The 26832-nt window shown below is 43.7% G+C and overlaps 1 protein-coding gene across 3 annotated transcripts in view; it reads right to left on the bottom strand.

The window, feature by feature from the left end:
• Positions 1–1103: 1103 nt before the first annotated feature.
• Positions 1104–26832, bottom strand: part of nlgn2a (neuroligin 2a) — a 241736-nt gene continuing 216007 nt past the window's right edge. For all 3 annotated transcript variants that reach the window (XM_084924534.1, XM_084924532.1, XM_084924533.1), the window contains 5 exons: positions 17161–17346; positions 12297–12562; positions 7348–7501; positions 6196–6562; positions 1104–5890 (listed from right to left, as the gene is read on the bottom strand). In XM_084924534.1, coding sequence (XP_084780660.1) covers positions 5062–5890; positions 6196–6562; positions 7348–7501; positions 12297–12562; positions 17161–17346 — 1802 coding nt within the window. In that variant the 3' untranslated portion in view covers positions 1104–5061. The remainder of the gene's footprint in view (positions 5891–6195; positions 6563–7347; positions 7502–12296; positions 12563–17160; positions 17347–26832) is intronic.

The following is a 26832-nucleotide window of genomic DNA, read 5'->3' on the forward strand; positions in this document are numbered from 1 at the left end:
AAAAAAAAAAAAGAAAGTTGTGTTTTCGAAATTGGAGTTCAAGTTATTTTTACTTCCAATAGTGTTAACATACTACACAGGTCATGAACAAGATTTTTTTTTTCATTTTCATTGTAAATGGGCTAAAGCAGTTCATTAAAAGTAGTCTAACATAAATGTAAACGCTGTAATTTGATTATTTTAATAAACCATGAAACTTGGATGGATTCGATGCCGGCGTGACCACAGTGCACACGTCTGATGTCGCTCACAGTGGTCCAAGGGATCGCTCAGGGAGTTTGTGTGTTCGCTCAGACACGTGAAAAATTAGAGGGAACATTGGGCCTATGACATTCAGTACCCAGTTATTAAAATGTTAAGTGTAAATCATCCCCAGCCCACAATTGCAGCTGAATTTACTACGATTTCAGATCTTTTTACACGTCAATAAGAAACCACCCGATGTGTAAAACAGGCTGACAACAGAATGACGTAAACCACACTGCTGCAACTGTGCAGCTCTCAGGTTTTATCTATTGTTTCTCTGTGTGGCCAGCAGGGGGAGGTGTTTTGCTTAGTTTTTTTTTTTTTAAATATTAATCAAAACATTTTTCAAAGTTGCAAATTTGTTATCTGTTTTTATGACATTTTTCACTGTGGATTACAACAACATCAACATTAGAAAATGAAATACATTTATAGTAGGTGATCATTAATCAGTATTATTGGCACTATTAAAAGGCCCCAAAAATCAAACTTTGCTTAGGGCACCACGGAGGGCCAACCCTTTTTACACTTCAACGATTGTACACAAAATACAATCATCCATCCTTCTATCTATTTATTTTCTTCTGCTTATATAATTCAGCATCACAGGGAAGCTGGATCCCAGTTGTTTTTCACAGAGGGCCAAGCAGTGGAGGGAGCTGCCAACCTCCCAGCAATACATGTAAAAGCTTTATTTTACACTGACTCTGGTCAACTTTATCTATCATAAAAATTTGCTTCACGATCTGAAACACGTAAGTGTGGCAAATATGCAAATAGCTAAGAAATCAGGATGGGGTAAATCGTTTCTCACTGCACTTCTGTTAGGCGACTGAATAAAGAGACAAAGTCAGCAGTCTGGCTATGAATGTCTTTAATGTTTCCAAGATCAGAATCACAGCATACAGTGTATAATAACTTCTAAAGTAAACAGAAATATCATCACCTCATTTATTTATATAATTTTACTTTACTTTTTTTAATAATCATCTTTTTTTTATTCCATTATTTAACATTTTTCTTCATCTCAAGTCTCGAGTTTCTGAGTTCAACAAAGAAAGTAGAAACAAGACAACAGGTGCAGATTTGCAATAGACACCAAGCTGAGGGTTTCTCTGTGGGTGTCACTGTCTCTGTGCACGTTCGACACTGTGGACGTGACACGGGATCATCCAATCATGAAGTTTTGCCTTGCTGACAGTTTTTGAGTGTTGAAATAAAATAAATCCAGCAGTTATACCACGGAAAGGACAAAGTGTGGCTCTAACAGCTGTTGAACACACACAGACTTTGATGTTCTCCACACGTCACCCATCGCTCTGCACTTTTCGAGCATCCAACTGTTTTTCTGCTACATAACATCACTGCAGGAGAAAAACAACGGACAGACAGCTCAGTGTGACACGAGCAGGTCAGACCACCTGTGTGATCTTATGAGTCTGTGAGGATATGAGGCATCTTATGGTATCAAAGCCCTGGAGTCTGTCAAACATGGCTACATGTAAACACTGCTACATGTTAGGTGAGCTAACATTTAACTGACTGCACTTTTTTTCAGTCTCAGTTTAGGTCATTTATGTCCTTACTGCGAATCACTGAAAGGCAAAGCTGGCTTTTATCGCTCTGATGTTACGCACATCATGCAGCACAGATTCATCTCTGATCACAAGACTCATGTTTCAAAATAAAAGCGAGCTAAGGCTTGAAAAGAGGACGACGATTTTATGATAATAGCAGAGAAAAGAGCAACAAAACGATTTAAAACTTGATGAAAAGTTTTTTCTCACTGAAAACTAGCAAATCCTAATAAACAGCATGACTGGCCCTCTGCTGTGAGGGGGCTTCAGTGGAGATGACTTCTGCTACAGCGACCTTCCTGCTACAGGATGGTCACATGATAACGATCAACGTTATGACAAAAATAAAATAAATGTTGAAAAAACAAAGACAAAACTGATCGATGGTAAGGATGAACTCATTTGAAACCTCAAGCTAACGGCCATTTTTTTCTTCTCATTACAAACTGCACCTGTTGTCTTTTGTCATCACAAAATAAGCATATCATTCATTCACTCCAAAAAAAACCCAAAAAACAAAACATAAAATAAACAAGAAACTTAATATTTACAAATATTTTGTCTGTTTTTTTTTCTTACACTTAAAAATGTACAGTTCTGATCTTCCAGATGTTTCGTCTCCATCCGTCTCCCAGTTTGGTATTTTCTTCTCTGTCCAGTGACCTCAGAGTGAGCGCTGAATGTGCCACAATGGCGCCCTCTAGTGTTAGCTTATAAAACAGACAAGGAGAAAGAACAGAGCCGAATGAAAGGACTCGTTTGTGTTCTCTCCTCTGCTGTAGCTGTGGGGTGCTGAGGTTAACTACACAACCCCTCGCCGCCTCCTTATACACAGGAGTGAGTACAAAAGGGTTCGTACGGACGCATCAGCCGGCCGTCCTTCTGCTCGACACTGTTAGCTGAAAGATGATCAGATCATCCTCTGTCCTGTATTTAAGGCTGAGAGTCTTTGTCCAGTCTCTTTTCCACAGCTACTGTCCACAGCACTGATCCACCTGCAGCACAGCCCCAGTCAGTTGTTTTATGATTTACATTGTGCACGTTTCCCTTCCAGTGAGCTTACAAAACCTCTGACAGGAGAAGTCAGGCATGTGTTTCCCCCACCTCCCCTTTTAGGCAGTAATAAAATAGAAAACAAACAATCAAACAGGCTAAAGCTAGAGCACAAGCAAAGACAGCACCGGTGACTAAGTTCTCCCATACTGGACGTACGCTACCATGTGGGCTCAAACAGCAGCACATCAGCTCAGTTTACATACTGTTGACATCTTCATCAGAGGATCAGCAGGGAGTGCTGCTGAGCTGCAGTCGTCTCCACCAGAGTGACGGAGCAGGAATCACAAACAGCACAAACCCACCGTGTTGTTTCTACCCTGTTCAGGAGATCTGAGCCCCCATCCCTTTTTTTCATGTTGCAGCTCTGCACTGCAGGCCCTGAACGCCTCCTGGTTACCCTCAGTGTGCTTAGAGTTTAATTTACAACCGATGAGCTCACAGATCATCTGCAGGCAGGTGAACGAACCCTTAATGTGAGGATAATAGCAGAGCTGAACTGAGGTCAGAAATAGTCAGGAACGGTGTCGACACAGTGAAGTCAGGTGTTTGGGAATTTGTCTGATTATCAAGTTTGGGGGGGTCGGTGTTAAATAACAAAGGCGGTGTAGGATGGAGAGAGGAGGAGGGAGGGAGCGGTGATGATATGGAGGAAGGTGATTGGTTAAGCAGCAGGAAGGAGCTCATGCTGGAGTCTGACTTTTTACTGTTGGCCTTTTTCTGCTTTTTGTTTATTGTTGTCTGACGCGGGCCCGCCTACGCTTGAGTGATGCAGATGTGATATCACACTCACACAGCGACTGCCGCTCCTACACACACACACACACACACACGTCAGTCAGAATACACATGTGCCAGACATAAGGGGGTCAGACAGGAGCAGCATCAGTCTCTGCTCTGTTTTGTTAATAACGTAGAAAAATAATTTTGTACAATCAAGCTACATCGACGGACGCTTTACCTCACGTACCCTAAAATGAAAAAGTAGTGACAGTAAGATGGAGGCTGCACATGACACCATGACTGAGTTCACAGCTGTTGCTTTGATTCTAACGTTTAAGACTTTTGGCATCGACTCCGTTTTAATAAATGAGTGCTGGGAGGCGTCGTTTGACTTCAGGAGCTCCTGCGATGCTCTTACTCTGCGGGAGAAAACCAAAAACCAAAAGTAGCAAACATGGAGCGATATGACTCATTTAGATTTTGGGAAACGTGCATCGACAGGTACAGTGTCCTTTTCCCCACGTCTTTAAAAATAATTCATGCATAGATCCCCCACTGAGAAAACCCTTTTATATACTTTCTCCTTTGTACACATTTTTATATAGAACTATATATAATATCATTTCTCTATATCTATATTTTCAGAAAAATTCTTTCCACACAATAAAAAACAACAATTAAACAAATGCTTCAAACAAAACAACAAAAAAAGAGAAGATGAAAGAAAGAAAATCACGACTGAGGCCAGTTTGGCACTTTGTCATGAGAACATGACAGAACTCTGTTAGTTGACGGTAAATAGCGATACTCTATTTTTCTTTCGTTTTTCTTCTCCCTCGATGAGAAATGAAACACAGCAGTACTTACTTGGCACCTAAAAATGCTGGTAGAATGAAAGATATCAGTGTTTTCATAGTTATATGTTTAGTGTACGCCTCCCCCCTCTAAACTGCTCAGCAGATCGGGAATTTTTAGAGAAGAGCAGGAGGGAGGCGTGTCAAATGAGAGGAAGAGAGCAGTAATAAAACATGGATGTAGAAAAGAGAAGCATAATGTGCACATAACACACAGGAGATGGAAAAAGAGATGACGCCAACGTAAAAAAGAGAAAACAGCGAGGAGCGAGAGAGCATTCGTCCCTTTGACAAATGTTGGAGGTCTTGAGCCTGGAAACAGCAGACCGTCTTTGAAAACAGTATCTTTGAAAGATCTGAGTCACCCACCCCACCCCCACCCCGAACTGCTCATCTGCTGCTGTACACTTCAGTTGCACCTCCACATGCCACCAGTGGAGGGAGCTGCCAAGTTTTACAGCACATGACGCAGCAGGTGTAGTTGCTTTTGGAGAAAGAAGAGAATAAGAGGACAGAACGAAGGCCCACGTCTAGAGGCCTCCCTTCCAGAGCGGTAGCAGAGCCAGTGTTCCTGGTCCCTAGGTGGCGCTGTGTCGGGCCTGTCCCTACTATACCCTGGTGGTGGAGTGGGGGTGGGGCAGGGTGTTGTTGTGGCCGGTGGAGGGGAATGTGTTGAAGGCGTGAAGAGGCTGCATGCTGGTGATGGTGCTGGGGATCATGGTGATGGTGTTTGGCGTCATCAGCGGCACGTCGTCGGGGGCGCGGCGCAGTGCCAGGGTGTAGTCGGGAGGGCAGGCGGGCCGCAGGATGTCGTGGGGCCGCAGGGGCTCCATGTCGTGGTGAGCGTCGTGCTCCGAGTGCTTCATCTGCAGGGACATGATCTCCTCCTCCTGGCTGTGAGCCAAGTCGTTGGCGGGGCCGCCCCGCTGAGGGGACAGCCGGTGCCGGCGCATCTCGTGCCGCTTGTCACGCTTGTAGTAAAGGGCGGCGAAGGCCAGGATGTTGAGGAAGAGGAGCGACGCTCCAACTGCAACTGTCACGCTCAGTTCGGTGGAGTAGTCGCGGGTGTCTCCGGGAAAGAGGTCCTGGGGCGGGCGCTCTGAGCCCTCGGGCTCAGGATCTGACGGGAAGGTAGGGTAAGGATGACGAGTGGTTCGAGGAACGTTGTTTCTGGGCCTCATGGTGCCGGGGTCACGGCCTGCGGGGGAGCGCGTAGTGGTGGGAAAGAGCACGTCGTGCAGGCTGTGAAGATGAGGGACTAATTCCAGCCAAAAGGCCACTTTGTTAGCTCTGTAGTTGTCTCTGACACGAGGTTTCAAACCGATGTGAAGGTACTGCTTGTCCTTCGAGTTGAACTTGGTCCAGATGACCTCCTCGAAGCGGTTGGGCTTGGTATGAATGAACTTGGTGTCCTGAGGGACGGGCAGGTTGGGGTCCCTGGTGGAGCATAAAGGTTAAACGTTTCAGTTCAAAGTTATATTCAGTCTCCATTATAAGTAACATGTGGCATCAATACACTGAATACAGACAGGAGGCCCATTCTCTGTGCAACCTTTAAACTATCTAAGACCAACCGGCTGCTCTGGGATCTGGATGCTTTTGGTGAACCAGTATGTTCAATTCTTCAAAGCCACACGGGAATTAAACTAGCAACCCAGATTCAAGTATTCAAGATGACTAGAAGGCTATCAGAGAACACACAGTAACGTGTACAGTTTACACTACTATGACATGAGGCCTACCCAGTCTTTGCGAAGTTAGTCCAGTAAGTCATGACCACAGCGCTCAGCATCACATCGTTCTTGGAGAAGTTGCACGGGAACAGGTCCGTGGCACCGATCATCGGTACGCCGAACACGTAAGGTATCTCGTCTCCGTGCGCGGCGTCGGCCCACTCGGGCCGCGTCTCCGTCTGGCAGTGGTGGTAGAACGTGTAAAAGTAAACTGGGGACTGAAACTCAGCATGGAGTTTGGCAGTGGCCACAGCTGGTGCCACCCACTGGTGGTCCGTAAACAGGGCCAACAGAGTCTTCCGCCGCATGTCGCCGTTGTCCCTGTCCGCCCAGTCTGTGTACATGAACTTAATGGTCTCCCTCAGGATGTCTTTGCCTGGTGAAGAAGCACAGGAGGGGAAAAAGGAGGGGGAAGAAAGATAAAAGTGAAAAACTGCTAAGAGTAAAGTAACAGCAGTGCGAGACATTTTTTAAGAGATCGGTCTGAATAAAAGATATGAAACCAAAGCAAATGTTGGTGAGATGAACCAAGAGCCAGGAAGCGAGTGAAAAATCTAGAGAGGAAAAAAAACTCTTTCATATAACAGAACGAGTGACAGGCAGCAGAGAGGAAGCATGACTGCATTATCCAAACATGTCTGTACTGTGATTGTGGTCCGGCTGTGAGGGGTTCGAAGGCCGATCTGTCAGAAACACCGACACTGAGATTGGGAGCCGACTACCTGGGGGATGATAGCATTACTGCCCACAGAGCCTCAAAGGTTAAGGCGCAGACACGCCGTGATGTGGATGAGTGGCTCTCTTTAGCACGCTTGTCTTGTTTGATGCACTTCACTGGGCTCACATGTTACTGATTCCATTCTTTACTCGCATGTTTTAAACGCTTAAAGCACTTTCACAGGTTTTTATATTCTTTTGAAAATTCATGTGAACTCAAGCTGTCAGAACTGTAATGTAAGCTTTGATAATTGTCCACATTTGTCATTTTGATAATTATCCGTTTGTTTTAATGAATACAGCAAACAGAAAAAAACTAACAAATCAACAAACGCGGCTCCTAATAAGACAAAACCTGATGATGCTGCAAAATGCAGTTAAGTGAGAGGAGGCTGTAAAATGGAATAACTGAAAAGTGGCAGTGTACAGAGGTGGCGTCCTCACCCTCTGGGTATCCGTAGAGGTTGTCAACAAAGTTGGAGATGGTGTAGTCGAACGCTGCAGCTGAGATGCCGTCGTTGTCCTCACTGTCGTCCACAAACTTCAGCCCCTCTCCCTGGTTCACTCCTATCAGGATGTCATAGTTTAGGAACTCCCCCTGGTGGAGAAAATAAGGAAGAACATGCTGAGTGCTGGAACAGAGCCTGTGTGCATCACAAGTCTACAACAGGAAGTGCAGCTGAAACACAGCTTTGTGAATTGGCAGCATTTCATTTCCCAGTAAACAAAATAAAGAATCGCTGTTGCCATGAAATTCCTACTATAAACTGTAAATACTGCAATATATGCAGGGTTCATACACATTTTTCAGGGTCAAATTCAAGCACTTTTTAAGCACATTCAAGGTCAATTTTCAAGCTTTTCCAGCACATTACCAAAAAAAGAAGAAAGCATGTTTCACTTTGCATCACCTCAGTAAGACCTTGTAAAAATGTAAACAAATCATCTTAGGTCGACTTAAATGTCTTTTGTTCCCCTTTTGTTAAAAGAGAAAAATGCAGCACACAAAAATAGTGAAAAAGGAAACGGTTGCCTTACATGCATATAGTGTACAAACTCAACAAACACATTCCTCTTAAAAATGTGCAAATGTGAACAAATCAACTTGTTAGAGATCTTCATCTCCACTGTAAATAAACAACAAGCCAGAAAACAAGAAAACTGCACCAAACACCAACAAATTAATGTCTTCTCATCAGATATTGAAGCTTCTTTCCTGTGTGACATAAAAAAAATAGGAGACAGATGTTTGTTTGTTTTTTGTTCTTTTTAACTAGTTAAGCACCCACGCCCAGAAAAATGGTAAATGGCCTGTATTTGTATAGCGCTTTACTTAGTCCCTAAGAACCCCAAAGCGCTTTACACGTTCAGTCATCCACCCATTCACGCACACATTCACACACTGGCGCCACCAGGCCCTCTGACCACCACCAGTAGGCAACGGGTGAAGTGTCTTGCTGGGTGAAGTGTCTTGCCCAAGGACACAACGACCGAGACTGTCCAAGCCGGGGCTCGTTCATTTTCCAGCAGGAAGCTCCCCCTTTTTGTTATAGCCTTTAGATCAGGGGTCGGCAACCTGCGGCTCTTTAGTCCTTATAGTGCGGCTCTGCGTGGTTTGGGAAAATAAATTAGTATTTAGCTGAAGTGTATTTTATTTATGTTAGTTCTTTTTTTTTTTTTACTTGTAGTTCTAAATTGGAAGATTATTGTGATTTTGCAATATATAAATAAAATTATATTTTGTTATTTTTTCATCGCTCAAAATAAGCATCACACTCGCGGAAGCCGGTGTACCCGCGAAACGCCGTGCATTTATCGAGCCTTTCAACCCCAGATAGGCCAATTATGGCTCTTTGGCTCTTAAAGGTTGCTGACCCCTGCTTTAGATGAACAGAGTTTTTTAATTAAATACATATTCTTTAATAAATGTTCTCTTTTATAAAAAGTAGGATCATTAAAAAAAACTTTTATTATACCTCTATTAGAAAAAAAATACTGTCTTGTTTTCTGTTGTCTGTTATATAATATTAGGGATGTTTGTGACAATTAATTTCTTAATCGGCTGGACTAACCAATAGTCCACAACTAGGAAACACTGAAATTTTAAGTTAAGTTTGAAAACAGTTTAAAAAAAAATACCCCACTCCAAAATGTCTTGTGGCAATCTCATTGGCTTAGGGAGTGATGATGTCATAGATCTTAAGAATCTTAAGTCCTTTGATGTTTTTCCTTAAGTAGGGGTGAGAAACAGCAAGTTTTAGTTCGTTTCAGCAGCATCTGTGTTTGCAGCCTACAAAACATTCACCACAGAAACATTTGGAAAGCTCTTCAAAGTCATCGTATAGAAACTCCAACATGTTTCCAAGAAAAAAACAACCAATTCAAAAAGATTACGCCGCCTCTCCTTCCTGGCATGGCCGGCCAATTTCCCCAAATAGCGTCTCATCCTTCCAAAGGGCATTAGAGGAGAGTAGGAAGGAAAACTACCTTCTCCAGAAAAAACTGCAACAAATTGAAGAAGAGAAACTTCAACTGGAGGACAAGTGTAGACGAATGGAAGCCCAAAATAAAGAGCTGGAAGAAAGACAACAGCGCCAGCCGGACATAAAAATTATTAATGAGGGCTGGGGAAAGTTCTGGGAAAGATATTGCAGACTGAGCAATAATGCATTTCTTGCATTTCTCATGGGTTCTAATGGGGGCCTTTCTTAAAATGACTGGTCCCAGTAACAAAGGCGCTTGTCAACTCAGAAATCGAGGGAAAACCAACAACACACCCGGCAGAACATTATGTTATTTACACAGGTGCACATAAGTGGTCCGCATGTGCGCATTCGCTGTCAAAATAAAAGACGCGCACCAGATAAGTTGCTGCAACGCGCGTTTGCGTCCATATAAACGGCACTGTTTTTGTCCGCTAGAGTGGGAATTTTACGGCACGTTCCGCACCACATCTCTGTGTGTTCATCATTTGTTTGAAGCCAGCTCACCTCCTGCAACCACTTTTCCGAGAATACGCGTTTCTTTTGTGGTTCGGACTCCTTCTGACATTTCTTTGGAGGTGGAGGAAAACCAAAGTAATTGCTTAAAGGAGCTTACTTCTTCGACATCTTTAAGAGTTCTAAACAAATGTCTGTCCTCCTTCAGAAAATCCTATGTACGCAAACACGCGTTGCAACTTCTTATCTTGTGCGCGTTTTTTATTTTGACAGCGAATGCGCACCTGCGGACCACTTATGTGCAGCCCTGGTTATATAGCTCGTCATATTGCAGCCACAGAAATTCTTTTGTCCATGAAACCATAAAGCTGCACTTTCTTTTTGCCTTATAGTCTGATTTGTCATAACTTTTCCGTTTTGTGGTAAGCTTTTCTTTGGCTGTCACTTCTTCACGCTGGCTCAGCAGAACTAAAATATATATCCTGCTGCTTTTACACACGCACTCACATAACGCTCAGCGATTCTCTGCGCGATCAACCTCTCACATGTTTAAGCTTGCTGCGGGAGATTTCACTTGTCATGTTTGCGTAGTAAGCTAACGATTGATAAGACGATGTCAGAGGAATTGGTGCGCAAATTATCGTCACTCACCAATCAGTACTGTCGCTCTCTATACACAGTTCGCAAAGTGAAAGCAAAAAACAAGCGCAAATTCAAACGCGATTTCAATATGTCACATATTGACAGTGGCTCACCGATGCCAATGACATAATTACCCAGCTACATTTCCGAAAGAATGCAAAAACATTGACATATATTTTTCCTTCCTACGATAGCCCGACGGGCAGGGCAGAGATAGATTTTGGTAGCCCGACTGGAAAAATCGCTAGCCCCAGGACGTCGGGCTAGCGATTTTGCGAGCCCTGATGAGAATGTCATGCCTGATCATTTGTACCTACACCACCAAAAATGGGGGCAAAAGGGAGGAGATCATGTTTAATCGGTTATAAGAAAAGGTCAGAAATATAAGTGCCGACATGAGCAGTGTCCACAGAAACCTCTGAATCTCAGCTCAAAGCTCAAATAAATCATTTCTACAACCAGCAAACAAAGCAAAGACACCAAACAGTTAAAAGAGCAGTGACATCACCACGAATCTGTGGTCAGGTAATATCCATGTTTTGATTGATGATTTTCGGGAGTTAAATGTGAACCGAAGCATATTTTGGGTGTTATATGCTATTAAATACTTCAATAAAATAATCTCTAATTAATTAGGTGTGGGAAATAAAAAAATCTAATTTTTCTATGTTTGAGTCACAGTAACCTTTAGTTACAACACTTTCAAGCACATTTAAGAGCCACATCTGAAATTCAAGCACTTTTCAAACCTTGAAAAGACAATATTAAACTTCAAGCATTTTCAAGGATTCCAAGACTGACTCTTAAGTCCATGATCTTCATCATATTGCGTGTTCTGCAGGTCACGGCTTCAGGGCCGATCCTTTAAAAGTCTGCAGTGTCGATTAATGCATAGAGCTGCAAAACTCACACTTCTTCCTCTCACACACAATATGTCACTGTAGTGATTTTCACGTTACTGCTTTCTACACACCTTTTGTTTGATTTTTTTCACCTTACATAAAACACTTCCCCCGTCTCCAAAATGACTTTCACATTAATGACACTGATTGCATCTGCAACCTCTTGCATCTATGAAAAAAATGTAGCATCTATTTAATCAAATAATAAAACTTTTTAAGAATCTCTTTTGTAATTAAAAATCCTGGTCAACCAGCAGTGGTTACTTACACTAATAATACACACAAATCAACTTTTTCAGTTTTTCACTTAGAAGATGGTCCAAAATACCATCTGGATGGATGAATAAAGAAGAAGAAGATTTTTTTATTCTTGTCACATGAAAATATTCCAATCAAACTGAGAAGAGAAACCTGCTCTTTGAAACCTCGACGACTCTCTGTCGGCTTTGAATTACAGGATCACATCTTGCTGCTTTAAGGTTCTGTTCCAGCTTAACATTTTCCAGGTCTGACTACATTTAGCTTATTTGCTACTGTGTCTTGTTGCTTCCTGTTTTATTTTGGTAGCGATTGTTGGAAGAAAACTGCTCTCCCAGTTAGTTTTACTTGCCCCAGTCAGATCACTCTTTGTCTCTATAGTTGTGTCTCATCTTTGCGTGTACTTGTGTTTATACTTTTCTTTAATAAAGTCTTATTTGTTTGCTTTTTGGGCTTCTGGCGAACACTCATGACAACACAAGAGAAACTTCTCAGTGTGTCTAAAGTATAACACCCGGATCATGTACATCACCAACACTGCAGTTATTTTCTCTGCAGTTATTTTGGTTTCACGTCACGGCTGATCCCAGGAGTTCTCACCACTTTGCTTGGATAATAAAACACAACAGAGATACTGTTATCAGACCCTCACCTGCTGCATGAGAATCTCTGGATCATCAGGAACTACGTCTCCGTCCACAACAGGCCCAAAGGCGATGTGATAGCGGGCCGGCTGGATGTCTTGGTCCACCAGCTCTCTGAAGTTCTTGCGCCTCAGGCAGTCAACCAGGTCAGCCGTCTCTGCGTAGGTGCAACCCACCTTCCGGGCCAGGATCTTGGTGTACTTGAGGGGTTGGTAGTTAACGGACCAGCTGGAGATGGCTGTGCCACTCTGCGCTATGGCCCTGTGGAACAGACCTGAAAGAAGACGTGGGAAAGAAAGACATTTTGGTGAGGTTCAGGGCAGAGGGAGGATGCCTGATGTATAAATCACATAACTTTCTTTCTGCTAGAGAACTTGATTAAAAATACAGTTTAACAATTTTTCGTCATCACGTTTCTTACTAGAGAAAAGCTGGTAGACACAGGATGGGACTACAGACCCAGAGCATCACTGATGCTATGGAGCTTTAGCTCCAAAAAGTGGAGGCAGGACTGGGAAAAAGCTCATCTGAGATGTCAAAAGATCTATTTTTTCCTTTCTTGAGCTGCTTTCCCCCCCTCCAAGCTTCTCTTGGATGTATTTTCCCCTCTCTGTCTCCCTCTTTCTCTCTCTCTCTCTCCTTTAGTTCTGGCTGTCCTGTGCTGTTTAAACCACTCAAGTGGCTCATTAAGGGGGCCGCCTGGCTCTCTCTCGTTTCCTCCCGAGCTCCCTTTTTTCTTTCTCTCCCTTCTCCTGGGCTGAAGATTGGTCAGTTAATTATTAAGCAGAGCTGCAGAGCCTTCTTTCCCTGGGAAATCAATTATAGTAAGAAGTAGCTTGGAAACAGCTATACCTACATATCTGCACCGAGAGAGGCCGAGGAGGGGAGGAGAGACAGACAGAGAGGGTATATTTTATTCGTCTTCAAAATCAGTTTCTTTGTCGCTCCTTTAGTGCCTCTTGCCTTCGCTGCTTGAAACCTTGCTCTACTTGGCTGCCGCTTTTTTCGTATTTTCCATTTCAAAGCATTTTATTCCCTCTTTCTCCTCTTCAGCATAGTCTCCTGTTTCTCATCCTGTCCTTGTCTCACTCCTCTTAACTGTGGATGGATACTGATTACTGTCCTCTGCCTCCCTCTAACCTTCATATCAGTATCACTAACAACCCCCTCCCTACGTCCTGCTATCCGTCCTGTAAGCCTCTGATGTCAGCCCTGATCTGTGACACTGTGTTGTTGACATGATTGGTGTCCATTAAGTGTGAGGATGACAGACTCCTTACCTGGCACCCTGGTGGAGGGGAGAAGGGGGGGGAGGCATGACAGACAGGTGGCGTCTAGTGGACTGATGTAACGCCATTAGATGCTGATGAAGAGGAAGATGACGACGGGGTGATGACAAAGCGCAGGCATGAGGACAGACAGGTGACAGTGAGGGACGGGGTGAGGCTGGTTGTCAGCAACAAGACAAAAGGGGTAAACGGTGGCATTCCTCGGTTTTTAAGGTTGTGCTTTAGATTTTTTTTTATTTGAGCTCATGTTGGAGCTGGAACGTAATCATTATGGATTAGCATTAATGCTAGAAGCAGAGCAAGTTAGACACTATAATTAGAGACATCTCTGGAGCTCACTCACACAGAGAAAGAAAATGTGAAGAAAAGGTAACATTTTACATTAAAGCACATAAATCTACAACTGACAAGCTGCTTATTAGCATGTTAGCGACAGAATGGCTCCTCATCAGTCACAATGTTTATTAAGCATTAACGTCTAAGTCTGCATATTCTGCAACTAGAAGACCATTTAGAGAGTTTCCTCACTAACCTTCTTATTGCTGTTTAATAACTGCTGAGCAACCTGTTAGCCATGGGCACGATTTGACTTTAGAACAGGGAATATGTTCTGAGTTAGCTGTAGTTTTGTGGTCAGTCACCCACATTTACTACATGTTATTAATCTTGCAGGATGGCACCACCACCCTTTAACCCTCTCAAGGCAGGCGTTGCAGATTTGCAACAAGTAAAAGCTAACAACCTGATTACCCCACATACATTTTATGACTTTTTTTTACTCAGAAGTACCACTGCAGGTATTCTTTTGTGCATTAGCAACAAAAACTTAATTTGAGCCTGAGAGGGTTAAAGGGCTGTACACATGGAACTAGTGGTGTCATGGCAACCAGCGACCAATGACTTGTAGTCACAGAAGTACTGAGTACTGAGGTAAACATTCCGCATCCACCAATGAGAACAAAGAATACCTCTGACTAACACATGACAGGGCTGTGAAACACACAATCTTAAAAAGTTAACTATATAAATAAACATGAAAAATGATATGCTAGCAAACAGACTTTACACATCAAGACTTAAAATCATCAGTCATAGCACTCATACTTTAACTGTTATTTACTGTTGTTATGCAGTAATGACAAGGTTTTTAAAGGATAACTGAACTAATGGTCATGGAGCTGTGGAATATTGCCATAAATTGTAATCTGTTATTACATCTTTTCATGATAACTAATAAAGAGACCAGAAGCAACTAATAATAATAATAATAATAATGGATTGGATTTATATAGTGCTTTTCAAGGCACCCAAAGCGCTTTACAATTCCATTATTCATTCACTCTCACATTCACACACACTAATATGGACTTATAATTAAAATGTGTATTTTCATATAAAGTATTCCCATTAATAAAACTACTAATAATAATGAAAGCACGTAAGTTACAATAACCCATTTAATATTAGTCACTTTGCGGGATGTCGGGCTAGTTATTTACCTCTTTTAACTTATGCTAATCACACCATGACTTAGCAACACAAAGAAAATACAAACTTTTCCCTCCAAAGTGTTAAAGAAGTGAGGTTACCAGGCTTTATAGGTTATATTTGTGTATATGCAATCAGACAGGGGTGCTCAACAGGAAAGTCTGGGGGTGGTCTGGGTTAATGTGAAGGGTTAACAGACATCAGCAGTAATTACAGACATTGTGTTAAACAGATACAGTGACACAGCAGCAGCGCACGGATGCTCATTCAAGCTTTGACAACACATTTGTTTTCAAGGCACATCTACGCAGACAGAATGAGTCAACATTAGAGACAAGTCAGACGTCTGCTTGGTGCTTCAGACACGCACGCACACGCACGCACACGCGCACAGAGCAGTAATTGAAACAGATGCGTGGTTGTGTGAACACACTCTCTAATCTCTCTCGTTCTTCTCACCCACCATTTCTTTCCTGTTTCTGTCCTTTGCAGTTTGTGTGTGCGAGACGGAAAATGAAGAGAGGGGAGACATATTGAGGGAGAGTCCTCGAGCAGCCGAGAGAACAGAGGAGCCACGACTGGAGGAGGACAGCTTCAAGAACAGCATGATCAAAGGAGGCGAGCGCGTGACCGTTTGGCTGCGGATCGTCGGCCACGCTGATCTGAGTTCCGATCAAAGTCGATTGGTCTGTCGGCCTCTGTCTTTTGGCGGTGCGGTGTTAACACTTAGCCCTCGGGGTGTGTTGTTGGTAATGGGGAGCACAAGGTCAGATAGATGTTGGATTTCAGTGGAGAGAGAGACTTCCTGCTGCAGAGCAGTGAAGCGCGGACAGAGGAGCGCACGCCAAAGGCAGGTAATTCAGGGTAATGCTGGAGCTCCCACGCCATTTATCCTCCAAAGAAATGAATAACATAACGTGGATCAAACCTCCGCTCGCACATTAGCTACACGACTGCTTAAATTGTTCAGTTCAAAGGACAAGCAGTGTTTTCCTTTGGGGATAAAGGTGTCCAGTGAACATCACAGGACTTAACTGTTTCTGGGCTGGAAGCTGCCAGCTGTGCTTCTGTACGTGACAATCATATTTTACATTAAATAAAACATGGCTCACTAAAGAGAGCTGAACTGACTGACTGAGGACAGAAACTTTAGTCATTCAGACAGAATGTATGCAAAGGAGAAAAATATATTAGTCGAGAAATGTATGTTAAAGGAGGCATGGTCCTCCCCGTGGTCCGACCCGGTCTCTAGCTGAACCACACATCTTTCCGTAGTCTGACATGCTTCACATTGTGTGACGCAGCAGAGCACCACAGATGTGCAGAGAACACAAACTGCATCAGTTTGCTGTAAATGAATAAAACTGCACAGATAAACAACTCTCCATGTTATTCAGTCCAGAACACAACACCTTCATCCTGTATTTCATTTTTTGTTGCGCCTGGCCTGCACACATCTGGCCACTAAGCAGACTGAAGGTGTGATTTATAGCGACGGATGTTGGTTCATTTAGAGTTTTGTCTCTGTGAAAAGAAATAAACGACGGGAAAAAACTACAAATTTTTAAGCTTATCAGATCCAGCCCAGAGTAAACAAAATACGTGAAACTGATGTTGGTTTTTTGAGAGTTTTTCTACTTATGGCTCTGTGTGATGTCAGAGACAGCAAAAATCCTTGATGTAGTCATCTCAGGCACACAGCTATGAGCAAAGAAGCTCCGCCCTCCTGCTGTTCACACCTTCTGTTTATAATAAGACGACAATCAGAAGAAAGTTGGTTTAAAGAAAGGGGGATAAGAGCTGAAATGGCTGTTTCAGTCTGAGGATGAACAGAGGAGCTGCACTCTGGTCCTCTATAAGACATCTCTGATCCATGTAAAGCATCTCCACCAAAGTCTAAGAATGAAATACAGAGCTGGAAATAAGCTAACCTGGCCCTCTTTGATCATTGATTTGACAGGGTGGATCCAAGCTGGTAGCTGGTAGTTAATGTTGGTTTAAATAAGAAAAAGCAGTAAAGGTGGTGAAAAGATATTAAAAAATATGTGCTGTACGAGGAATAAAACCAAACATTAAAATAAAACATGACATTTACCCTCAGAGTGGTGCGAGAGGATGAGGAGGTTGACACAGGAGGCCCCAGCTCCAGAGCCGAAGATGGTGATCCTCTCCGGGTCTCCGCCAAAGTGGCCTATGTTCTCGTTGAGCCAACGCAGAGCCTGAATCTGGTCCAGCAGGCCATAGTTCCCCTTAGCAGACTGATCTCCAGTGCTCAGGAAGCCTTATGTGTGGGACACAAAGATGGATGGAGGAGAAAGGTGAGGGAGTGTTTTCAGAAGAGGAGGGGGGAGGATGGAGGGGGATGAAGAGAGAACAAGACAAGATGTTATTGGGAAGTGTAGCTTTAATATTTAGCATCTGTCAGGAAAGTGATTCCCACTTTGGCCTGTAGCTCCACTTCTGGGAGGGAACTTCAAGAGTGTAGAGAACGAGAGCGCTCGAGTGTGCAGCACCATCAGTCATCAACAAGGAGTCACAGCCGGTGCACAGAGACAACAAAGGGAGTGGCACAAGCAATTGCTTTTTCAGCCCCTGTCTTAATGACGTTTTCTCTCTCTAATGTCATCGAGCAGCAATTTCTGAACAGACCTACTCAGAGTACGACAGCCGCGTGTCTGAGGAACGTAGGAGGCCCTGACCTGAATCGTACAAATAACCAGATCAAATATCATGACACATGATATGAAATAGAAAGAAGACCAAACAGAAACATTTACCTTCACAGGCAGAAGATTGTAGGACAGAAAAAAAAAGCGACACAGGTGGCACAGAAAAATGCATGAATATTCAAGTTCAATTAAAGTACCCCAGCAACTCAAAACACATGCTGTGTGTATCCCATCACACCCATGAAGACTCTGAAATGAGCAAATGTCTCAAAGGGAGCGATCTGAATTAACTGAGAATGTGGTCTGATTGGAAAAGCCAAAGCTTCACAGTTCCTTACATGCATCCTCTCATGAGCTGTGCAGGGGCCTAATTTGCATACATAATGTGAAGTATACATACCCCGAACACCTCCACTCTATGCATGCAGCACTGTTAGCGCATTAATTATTCATTCGGCGCTTTGTCTGATATAATTGAGTCTAATTTTTTCATTGTACCTCATAATGACACAGAATGCTGTTTTCAAATCAAATTCCCCCCGCGGAACGATAAAGCAGCCGACGCTTCCCGAAGTTTCCCCGTAAGACGACCGTCCCGTTTATCAGAGCAGCTGAATAATACCTCGCCCTTTATGATGTTCGCCGACATTTGCCTCTCACGATTACTGGTAAGTATCTTCGATTGTTCCACCAAAGACCTAAATCTTTCCTATTTGAGTACCCATTAACCGGCAGCCCCTGAGATCCTAACGGGACTTCTAATTAAAGCTTTATTAAAGACAGGTGCACTGGAAAGGTCATCAATTAAGCTGCTACAGTGGAAGCTGAACACTTGTATGCTGGTAGCTGCTCTGATCGGCTCTAACACAAACATACAGTACGTTATCTGCTTTGGGTGTCTCAGTAGTGTTATCAAGATAAACGGGAATTTGGGAGCCAGCACACCAACATAAACAGTTCTTATTTTATTACACATTTAATCTGTTCAGCGCTGGTTACACTGTGAAACAGCTAGGCCCGACTGTATTTGTGGGGTCTAATGATCTGTCTGTGGAGGAAGAATAAAGGAAGGAAAATCTAAATAAAGACAAATAACTCAAGCCAAATTAAAAACTAAAAATACAACCAAGAACTGTATATATTATGTTATAATTGAACAGGAATTATTAAGTATATAAGTGAGAGGGGGAAAAGGGGGACTTACTAAGGGCTTACACATGAGGATGTGCTGCCACCTTGTGGTAAAAACAAGAAAGACCACCTGCATTTTCTCCAAATATCCCTCACATACTACAGAAACACATGCTTGATATTATGGCATGAATATGTAGTGGCTATAACTGAGAAATCACAGAGAAACCTGATGATAATTATTAAACACAAGAACATCCAAAGAATTACAGTAAAAAGAAGACACAAGTTATTGGAATTTACTCGCATATTCGTCTAACTACAGACCAGTGAACCTGCTGCACCTACATGAACGCTTTAAAACTGGATAATCAAACTTCTTCCCATAAACCCCGAAGCCCCCACACTGCCGGAGCTGTTGCTGAGGAGGGAGGGCGTTTACTGCTCCGAGAAAGGTGGTGAGCTCATTACTGGCCACATGAATCCAGCTCATGGAGAGATGAGGAATATGAAGTTTGTTGCAGGGCGGGGGAGGGGGGTGTTACCTGATCACCTTTTGTGCATGAATATTTCATTTTAATTGCACTGCACCACAAACGAGCTGTCGATGCTGCACAGAGTTTACGGCAGTAACCAAACTAATTACGTCAAGTACATAATGAATCAATATTTTCCTACTTTCTCCTTCATTTTTACAGTTCACCTTTACGATCCATAAAACAAAACAGATCAGAAGTGCGTCTCGAGAAGCATCTCATTCCATTACGGCTTTTGTGCTGCTCTTAAAAGACCACAAACACTCATAAATAAGCAGCATGTTTGGGTGCGTTAATTAAGCCGAGCACAAACAAGAGGCAAATAAGCTGCCTAATGCCCTACTGTAATCACCATGATATATTAAACATAACCAATTATGCTAATGAGGTCATTAATTTGGCTAATTACTGCAATGCATAGCAATATTTCTGTGTCAGCACAGTTTCTTGGACAAAGAAGAAAAAGAGAAAGCTCTGGCAGCAAAGTCCAAAGGTGGGAAATAATCATTATTGTGCAGCTTCTTGAAGCATCTATTATCACAGTGGCTGTGCCGGTGGAGCAGCAAAACAGAGAAGTGGGCCACACAGAGCCAGCAGACACCCCAGATCCTCGTGTTATCTTTCATAACAGCCGAAGCCGCCGTCTTCTCTGCACCTCCACGCTGCGTCCATCTGACAGAGAGACAGTGCACAACAGCAGGCCACTTCACCCGTCCTCCCCCCCACCTACCCCCGTCTGCTCTAATCTGATAAAAGGCTTGAGGGGAAAAAAAAAAGAAATCGAGGAGCTGGTGAAAACGCAGCAATGCAAGATGAAAGGCGCGGCGCCGCATGAATAGCCTTTAAAATGGCTGTGGTAACGAACAGTGGTTGGGGGAGGGGGGCGCGATGAGGGAGGGGTAGAGCGAGGCAGAGATGAGAGTAAAGGAAAAGGCGAGGAGGATAGTGGGTGTTCTGTGAGCCCCGGATAGAGGCACACTGTTTCATCTGCCTCCAAGACACCAGGGGTTGGTTCACATACACACACACACGTACACAGAGGGACACTGATCAAAGGCTGACGCCACAGAAAAGACTGCCTCCTTTTCTCTTTATCTCTCTCTCCTCTCCCAAAACACAGGCCGCACACAACATACACATGTAAGCGCGCAAAGACACGGGGATCAAGCGAGTACGTACTGTAAGCACCCCTCCGAAACGCTCCACAGACTGCAAAGTGTGCACGCACCTCTTCGGGAATTTTGAGCACATGCACGGCAAACTGTGGTGCATCTATCCTGCACAAGTTTGTTGTTTGTGCGCAGCTATTTCTGTCATTATGATCTGTGCGTACAGGTGACAAACAGCACTCCTCACAAACTACATGCCGCACAAAGCCAATGTTAGAGGGTGACACGGGTGCCAGGCAGCAGAGTAATTATTGTTCATCAGGTGTGTGTGTGCGCGTGTGTGTCGCTCAGAGAAATGAACAGATGTGGTGGCTCGAAGCATCTGAATAATGTATAGGACACACAATTTCAATATGTGGCCGCGCACACCCACACACGCGCACCGCTGCCTGCTTCTTTCCGAGGTGATGAAAGCCACCTGTGTGCTGGATAGACTGCACATCCCCAAAAACTGTTTCTAAGTGCATAATTCCAATTACAGCACCCCATATTTTATGCCACCATCGCCGAAGCTGGAGCGCGCGATCATCCCGCCGCCACGTTAAACGTTTTGCGATTTTTCAAAGGGTCACGCTGAGTGATGCAAGGAGAGGAGGAACGATTTGGAAGCAGGAGAAAAGGGGAAATGAGAGCGATTCCCCTCATTTTCTTCGACAGGCTTAAAAAGGAGCTTCTTTTTTTTTTAATCCTCCCACAAACACCACTTTGGCTTAGACACAGCGATTGGCTAAGGGTGATTCGCTCTGCTCTTCTCTCTACTTCCCTTTTGTGCTGGCTCTCTATCTAAAGTTGTTATTGCTATTGCCAGCCTGTGACAACCAAATTATCTGTGAAATTATTCAGATTTTATGCCCTCTTACTGGGCAGGACCCCTGCATATGTGAGTGTGTGTGTGCTGAGATGTGTTTGATGGCAGTCCTTTCCTGAGCAGAACAACACACCAAATGAGAGGGTTACCTGCTTAACATTAGAAGCAGGGAGTTCAATTCACGGCCTTCCTAACGCTTTATTTTGTATTTATCCTCTCCTTCTAATCGCCCAAATCCTCCTTTTCTGTAACAGTCACGTTTGATTTTTCAGCACGGCAGAGAAAACAAACAGCGGCGTGTTAATGGTGATGTAAAATAAAACAGCGGCCTCTCGTTTTTAAGTTATAAAGCTTTGAATCAATCAAACCCTATTTTGTCACGCTGCCAATCAATGCTACTATATTCAGTAATTACCTCTCTGCCGGAGTCTGCGGTTTCTGGGCTGGAGTCGAAAAACCACTGATGCATGAGGGCTCACCAAAATCACTGTATGCATGGATCGATCGGGCCCAGCATTACAGCCGTCTGATACCGTGTAGGTCCATGAACTCAGCTCTGATTCAACAGGGCAAAAAACGGGACCTGTGGGGGTGTCCGGTGATGTCTGGCACGAGGGGATAAGCAGCTGATCCTGATGCTTCCCAGCAGAACATCACATCGTTATCATTCATTTTAACTCTTCATCTCTTAACAAAAATCCACGCAGAAGGACACTAGTGGCTATGAGGTAAACCAAGATGGAAAGTCAATGAAATTCAGCAACTTGTAGCAATAACGGGTAAAATAACTGCAGCCATGTGAAGTGGGGAGATTTATATCAACCTATTTTACCAGTAGGAATGAAAGACATCATTGCTTGACATATGACACGATATATCAGGGGGTTACCAAAGTAGTGTGTGAAAAACTTTACATGTTAACAGGTTTTAGTTGTTTCAGTTGCTGATTGGTTTATGATCCGGCTTTACTGATAGTTTACTGTCACTGGTATCGGCCTCAGTGTGGAACCTTTTAACACAAATCTGTACTGAGTTACTGCTATCGCTGCTAAACCGCCCCCTGAAATCATTCAGCAAACATGGGGTAACTTTTAACATGGTGATGAAACAGGAAGTGGAATTCATTTATTAGCATAGAGCTAGATTTACTGAGTGGGGCAGATTAGCGTGGCACGGCAGTAACCAAGAAAAAAAGAAAAAAAGCTGATGGGTGATACTAAAAAAACTCCAAAACAAAACACAGAAGCAGCAGGTTCATTTCAATAATGATCAACACAAAGAACCGAGAGCAGTACAAATTAGCGAGTTGCAAACGAGCAGACGCGACGAGGTAGTGCTCTATTAACAACAAGCACCGATTGTTATTTGTAATCTCACAGCACATAACAAAGAGCAAGAGCAGGTTTTACTCATGAGGAAAGGCAGCGGGAGAAAACGTTTGGATGCAGGAATGAAGTTTTGCATCAGAAGCTAATAGGGAGCAGGCAGGGTCGGAGATGTCGGCCAGCCGTTCTTCAGTCTGTGTCTAACAGCTGATGGATGTCCAGTAGAGCACAAAATATTACATACATTGCAGACATGTGAACATCACACTCATCTGGTCGCAGTGGATGGCCCCGCCCCTCCCTGAGCCTGGTTCTGCTGGAGGCTTCTTCCTGTTTTTCTTTCCCACTGTTGCCAAGAGCTTGCTCATAGGGGATCATCTGATTGTTGGGGTTTCGTAGTGGCTTGAGTTGACTGCTTTGGTAATTTTTTCAATAGAACTGAATTGACTTTCCGTGTGATACTGCAGGAAACTCCTATTAGCCTAACCAACCTTCACTCATATTAACGGCTGTATTCTGACAGACATTTTAATAGAAAATATGTGAAGGACAGTGAGTGAAATGCTGATTTGTGATGCTGAAGAACTGTACACCCTCATTTCACAGCATCTCACCTGTCATTCCAAATAAACGAATTCTCCTAGTGGCAACTGCGCAGCCGTATGAAGCTCAGGTAAGAGGTAAGAACAATAACGTGCACACATGCTGTATATGCATCACCTTTTTTGCACTCTGTCTCTCTCCTCATGGACGCTCCTGCATTCACTCTTATGTCATTCATTCTTTCATCTGCCGCGTCCCTTGTGGTTCTGAGTCTTTTCCTTTCAGGGTTGGGTTTGGAGCTGGAGCTGCTAGCATCTGAAGTCCTGACACTGGTGAGAGAGAAACCAGGCCAGCTCCCAGCAGAGCACGACCATATGCACACAAGCGTTTCTCGTAGCCTTCAATCTGCCCATGCGGGCTTCTGCGTGTGTGTGTGTTTGTGTATGTGTATGTTAAGCATGAAGGGGTGTGATTGCTCTTGTTTTTGTCACAGGCCAGTCCAAGTGTGTCAGAGGGATACAGACGAACACACACGTGTGCATGCACACACACACACTCGGCCATACTCTGAGGGAGGATGGCAGCAAAGGAGAAGTGGCTGACAGAGACAGAATGAGTCACAAAGGGACAAACACAGTGAGAGGAAGTGAGATGATAGATTGCCAGGTGTGTGTGTGTGTGTGTGTCCACAGGGATGAGAGAAAGACCAGTATCTATTTCACTCTTCTTCTTTAACAAGAGCCTTTATAGAGTGGAGGTGTGTGTCTATCGATCAGGTTTTGTTGCCCTGTGAACACTTTTAGAGCCCTGAGGAACAATAGCTCATCCTCCTCATCACACACTCCCATCATGAGCTCTCTCCGTGTTGTGTGTGTGCGCCTCCTTGTCTCCTTTTCTTTGTGTTTCTACATCTCTTCTTCAGCTGAATTCTTTCGCCCCACTCCTGTTTATCTTTCATTCAGCTCCTTCGGGTGTGTCCGTCCCCGGGGTCTTCCAACCAGTCGGAGGGTAATGGCGGGTGAAATAGGGGTGCCGTGGGCCAGATCGGACACGATGTATAGTATAGTCCAAGCTGTGTGCATTGCACTAGCACGCAGCTGCAGTAAGTGTTTTTAGTCACCGGCACGGCTGGCACAAGAAAACAACACACTGAGTTTCTTTATTCGCTCATTTGCCGACCCGTTGACAGGATGCGACGTTAGAGTCGATTAGTGTGTTCCATCCAGAAAATGCAATAATTGTTGGCTTGAAAAGGATTAAAGCTGTGTAGAAATGTTCCAGGTATTTAAAAGCAGTGAAATTGTGCCTAATGAATCAATGGTTGACCTTAACATGTCTAATTGTTTTCATGCTGAACTTTAAAATCGTTAAAAGGCTGAATAAAGAATTACAAGTGTCAAACTGAAGCAGCAGAGGATGAGATATCCATATGGCGCGTCCACACTGGAAGCCAGTCGCTGGTTTGCACATCGCTTTGAAGCTGATGTCATTCCAAATAAATTAATTCTCTGGTTGCCGTGGACGTTCCAGGCTCCAGTTTCCTAGGTGACTCTTTAATGTATCTACTACTAGGTCATGTGTCAATCAGCACCAGTCTTCAGTGTCACTTCAGTTGCTCGGCTGGAAGACATTTTTTAAAATCTTGGATCCCGCATGCTTCCGGCTGCCAGCCGTCATCTTATTTGCTTGAAGTTTTGGAATGTCGTTCACTTTCTCTGGTCTCTTCCAGTGTGGATGCAGGTTTAGTTTACAGAACTGTAAAGTTTCTCGCCTTCTTCAAGGTCATCGTCGTGGGCAGAGATGCAAATGCTTGCAGCATACCTGCTAGTTTTAGTATGCTATGAATCTCATTGTGATGAATTGGGCTGGTTCATCTCTCACCTGCTATCTGCAAAAGTCTGATGTAGTTACACTGCAAGGTGCATGTGAGCAAGTGGTTAGATCGAAAAACAGTAAAGACTGAGAGCTGCACAAGGAGACAAAGCTGAAGGGAAAATTCAAATCTGCCACAACTTTTTTATTTTTTGCATAAAGCTTTGGTGTTTTTACCTTCAATAGCTTAAGAGCCTGTAATTCTTCCTGAGAGCATCTTTTATTAGCTCCTCGTTGCCTGTTAAATGCCAAAGTGTACCAACTTCACGCCCCCAGTGGGCACAGCAGGCGAAACAGTTAAAACTGTGCAAGCTACATATTAAACCTGACATAACCCCGAAGACATCGCTGGAGATCATTCTCTCCACTTTTAGCAAGTTCCTCCAAACCCTTTCTACAACTATTCCTGCAGACTTGAAGTGTTTAAAACTTATACAGCGCTCCTGTGTCGAGACGCAGGGAAAAAGGAGCGAGACGAGAAAAGTGGGGAAATGAGGGGAGGAAAAACAAGAGCTAATGAATCCCCGAACTGGTGTCCGCGCCTGCTCCAGCAGCAGCAGCAGCAGCTGTGCGCTGGTTAGATTTACCGAGCAAAACAAACAAACAGCAAAAAATAAATGGGTAAACAGTCCTTGTGGGTCTGCGGGGTCTTTGAACGCGTGTCTCTCGGAGTATCCGACTGTACTTATTTGTATGTTTATCTGCATATTTATCTGTGTCTGTTTGTGTGTGTGTGTTTATCTAATCACAATTTCACAATTTCACCCTCTTAGGCTGCAAGTGGAATGAATGGATGTGAATCTGTGGAGCTAAAAGTAAACCCCTGCTATTCCACTACACGCTGGCAAAGTTGTGAAATACTTCAAATGGATCCCATGCTGGGTTTGGCCTACATACTGTAACTCCACTACACTGCACTGCATATAGCCAATGTGCTACAATTTAGCTGAGCTCGGGTTTTGTTTAGCTGCCACCGTTGCCACTTTTTGGAGTCTTGTTAATCAGACCATGTGCCGCGGCGTAGCACAAACGTCCCTTAACTATGTCACAAAAAGCAAAAGAAAAAAGGCGATGACACAGACGGGCTCTGTTCTCGTTAACCAGCCTCCTTTGTGCAGCGTCCATAAATCAATCTGTTATTTACTATTGTGGAAGAAGTTTTTTCGGTGTTATGATGCATCACTAAATTGGGCTGAGAGCGAACAGATAGTCCTACAATTTTCACCTCAATGCATGTCAATGAAAAGGGACAGCTCCATATCTGCTCCTTTTGAAAATGTGTTTGAAATCATTATTCAGCTGCTAACCTCCATCTCAACTCAAAGAGCCGGCCTCGCTGGGGGAGTGTCAGTGTTAATATGCTCCTCTGCTGCAACCGCTTAAACCAAACCTCTCCAAGACTCACTCTGTGAGCTAACCAGTATATCGTACGTCTAATTCTCCCTCCCTCGCACACACACCTGTACGCATTTGTTTTTACACGACCATCCCACCCTTTTAAAGCACAACAACTCTGAGATGTCTGATGTTTTCCACTTCCGCGGTGTTGTAATTAAAATATGCAAATGGCATCATAAAATGTGTTTCACTCTAATGACTCAATGGCAGTCGTGCCCGATGCCTTCGGCTCTGAAAGGTTACCGTCAGATAAGACTGCTTCACATCAAAAGTGAGGCTGACACGAGCCCGCGTGTTTGAGAGACAAAGGGAATTC

Source organism: Perissodus microlepis, chromosome 3 (genome assembly GCF_051167445.1).
Source record: "Perissodus microlepis isolate ML-2025 ecotype Zambia chromosome 3, ASM5116744v1, whole genome shotgun sequence".
In the NCBI taxonomy this organism is placed as follows: Eukaryota; Metazoa; Chordata; class Actinopteri; order Cichliformes; family Cichlidae; genus Perissodus; species Perissodus microlepis.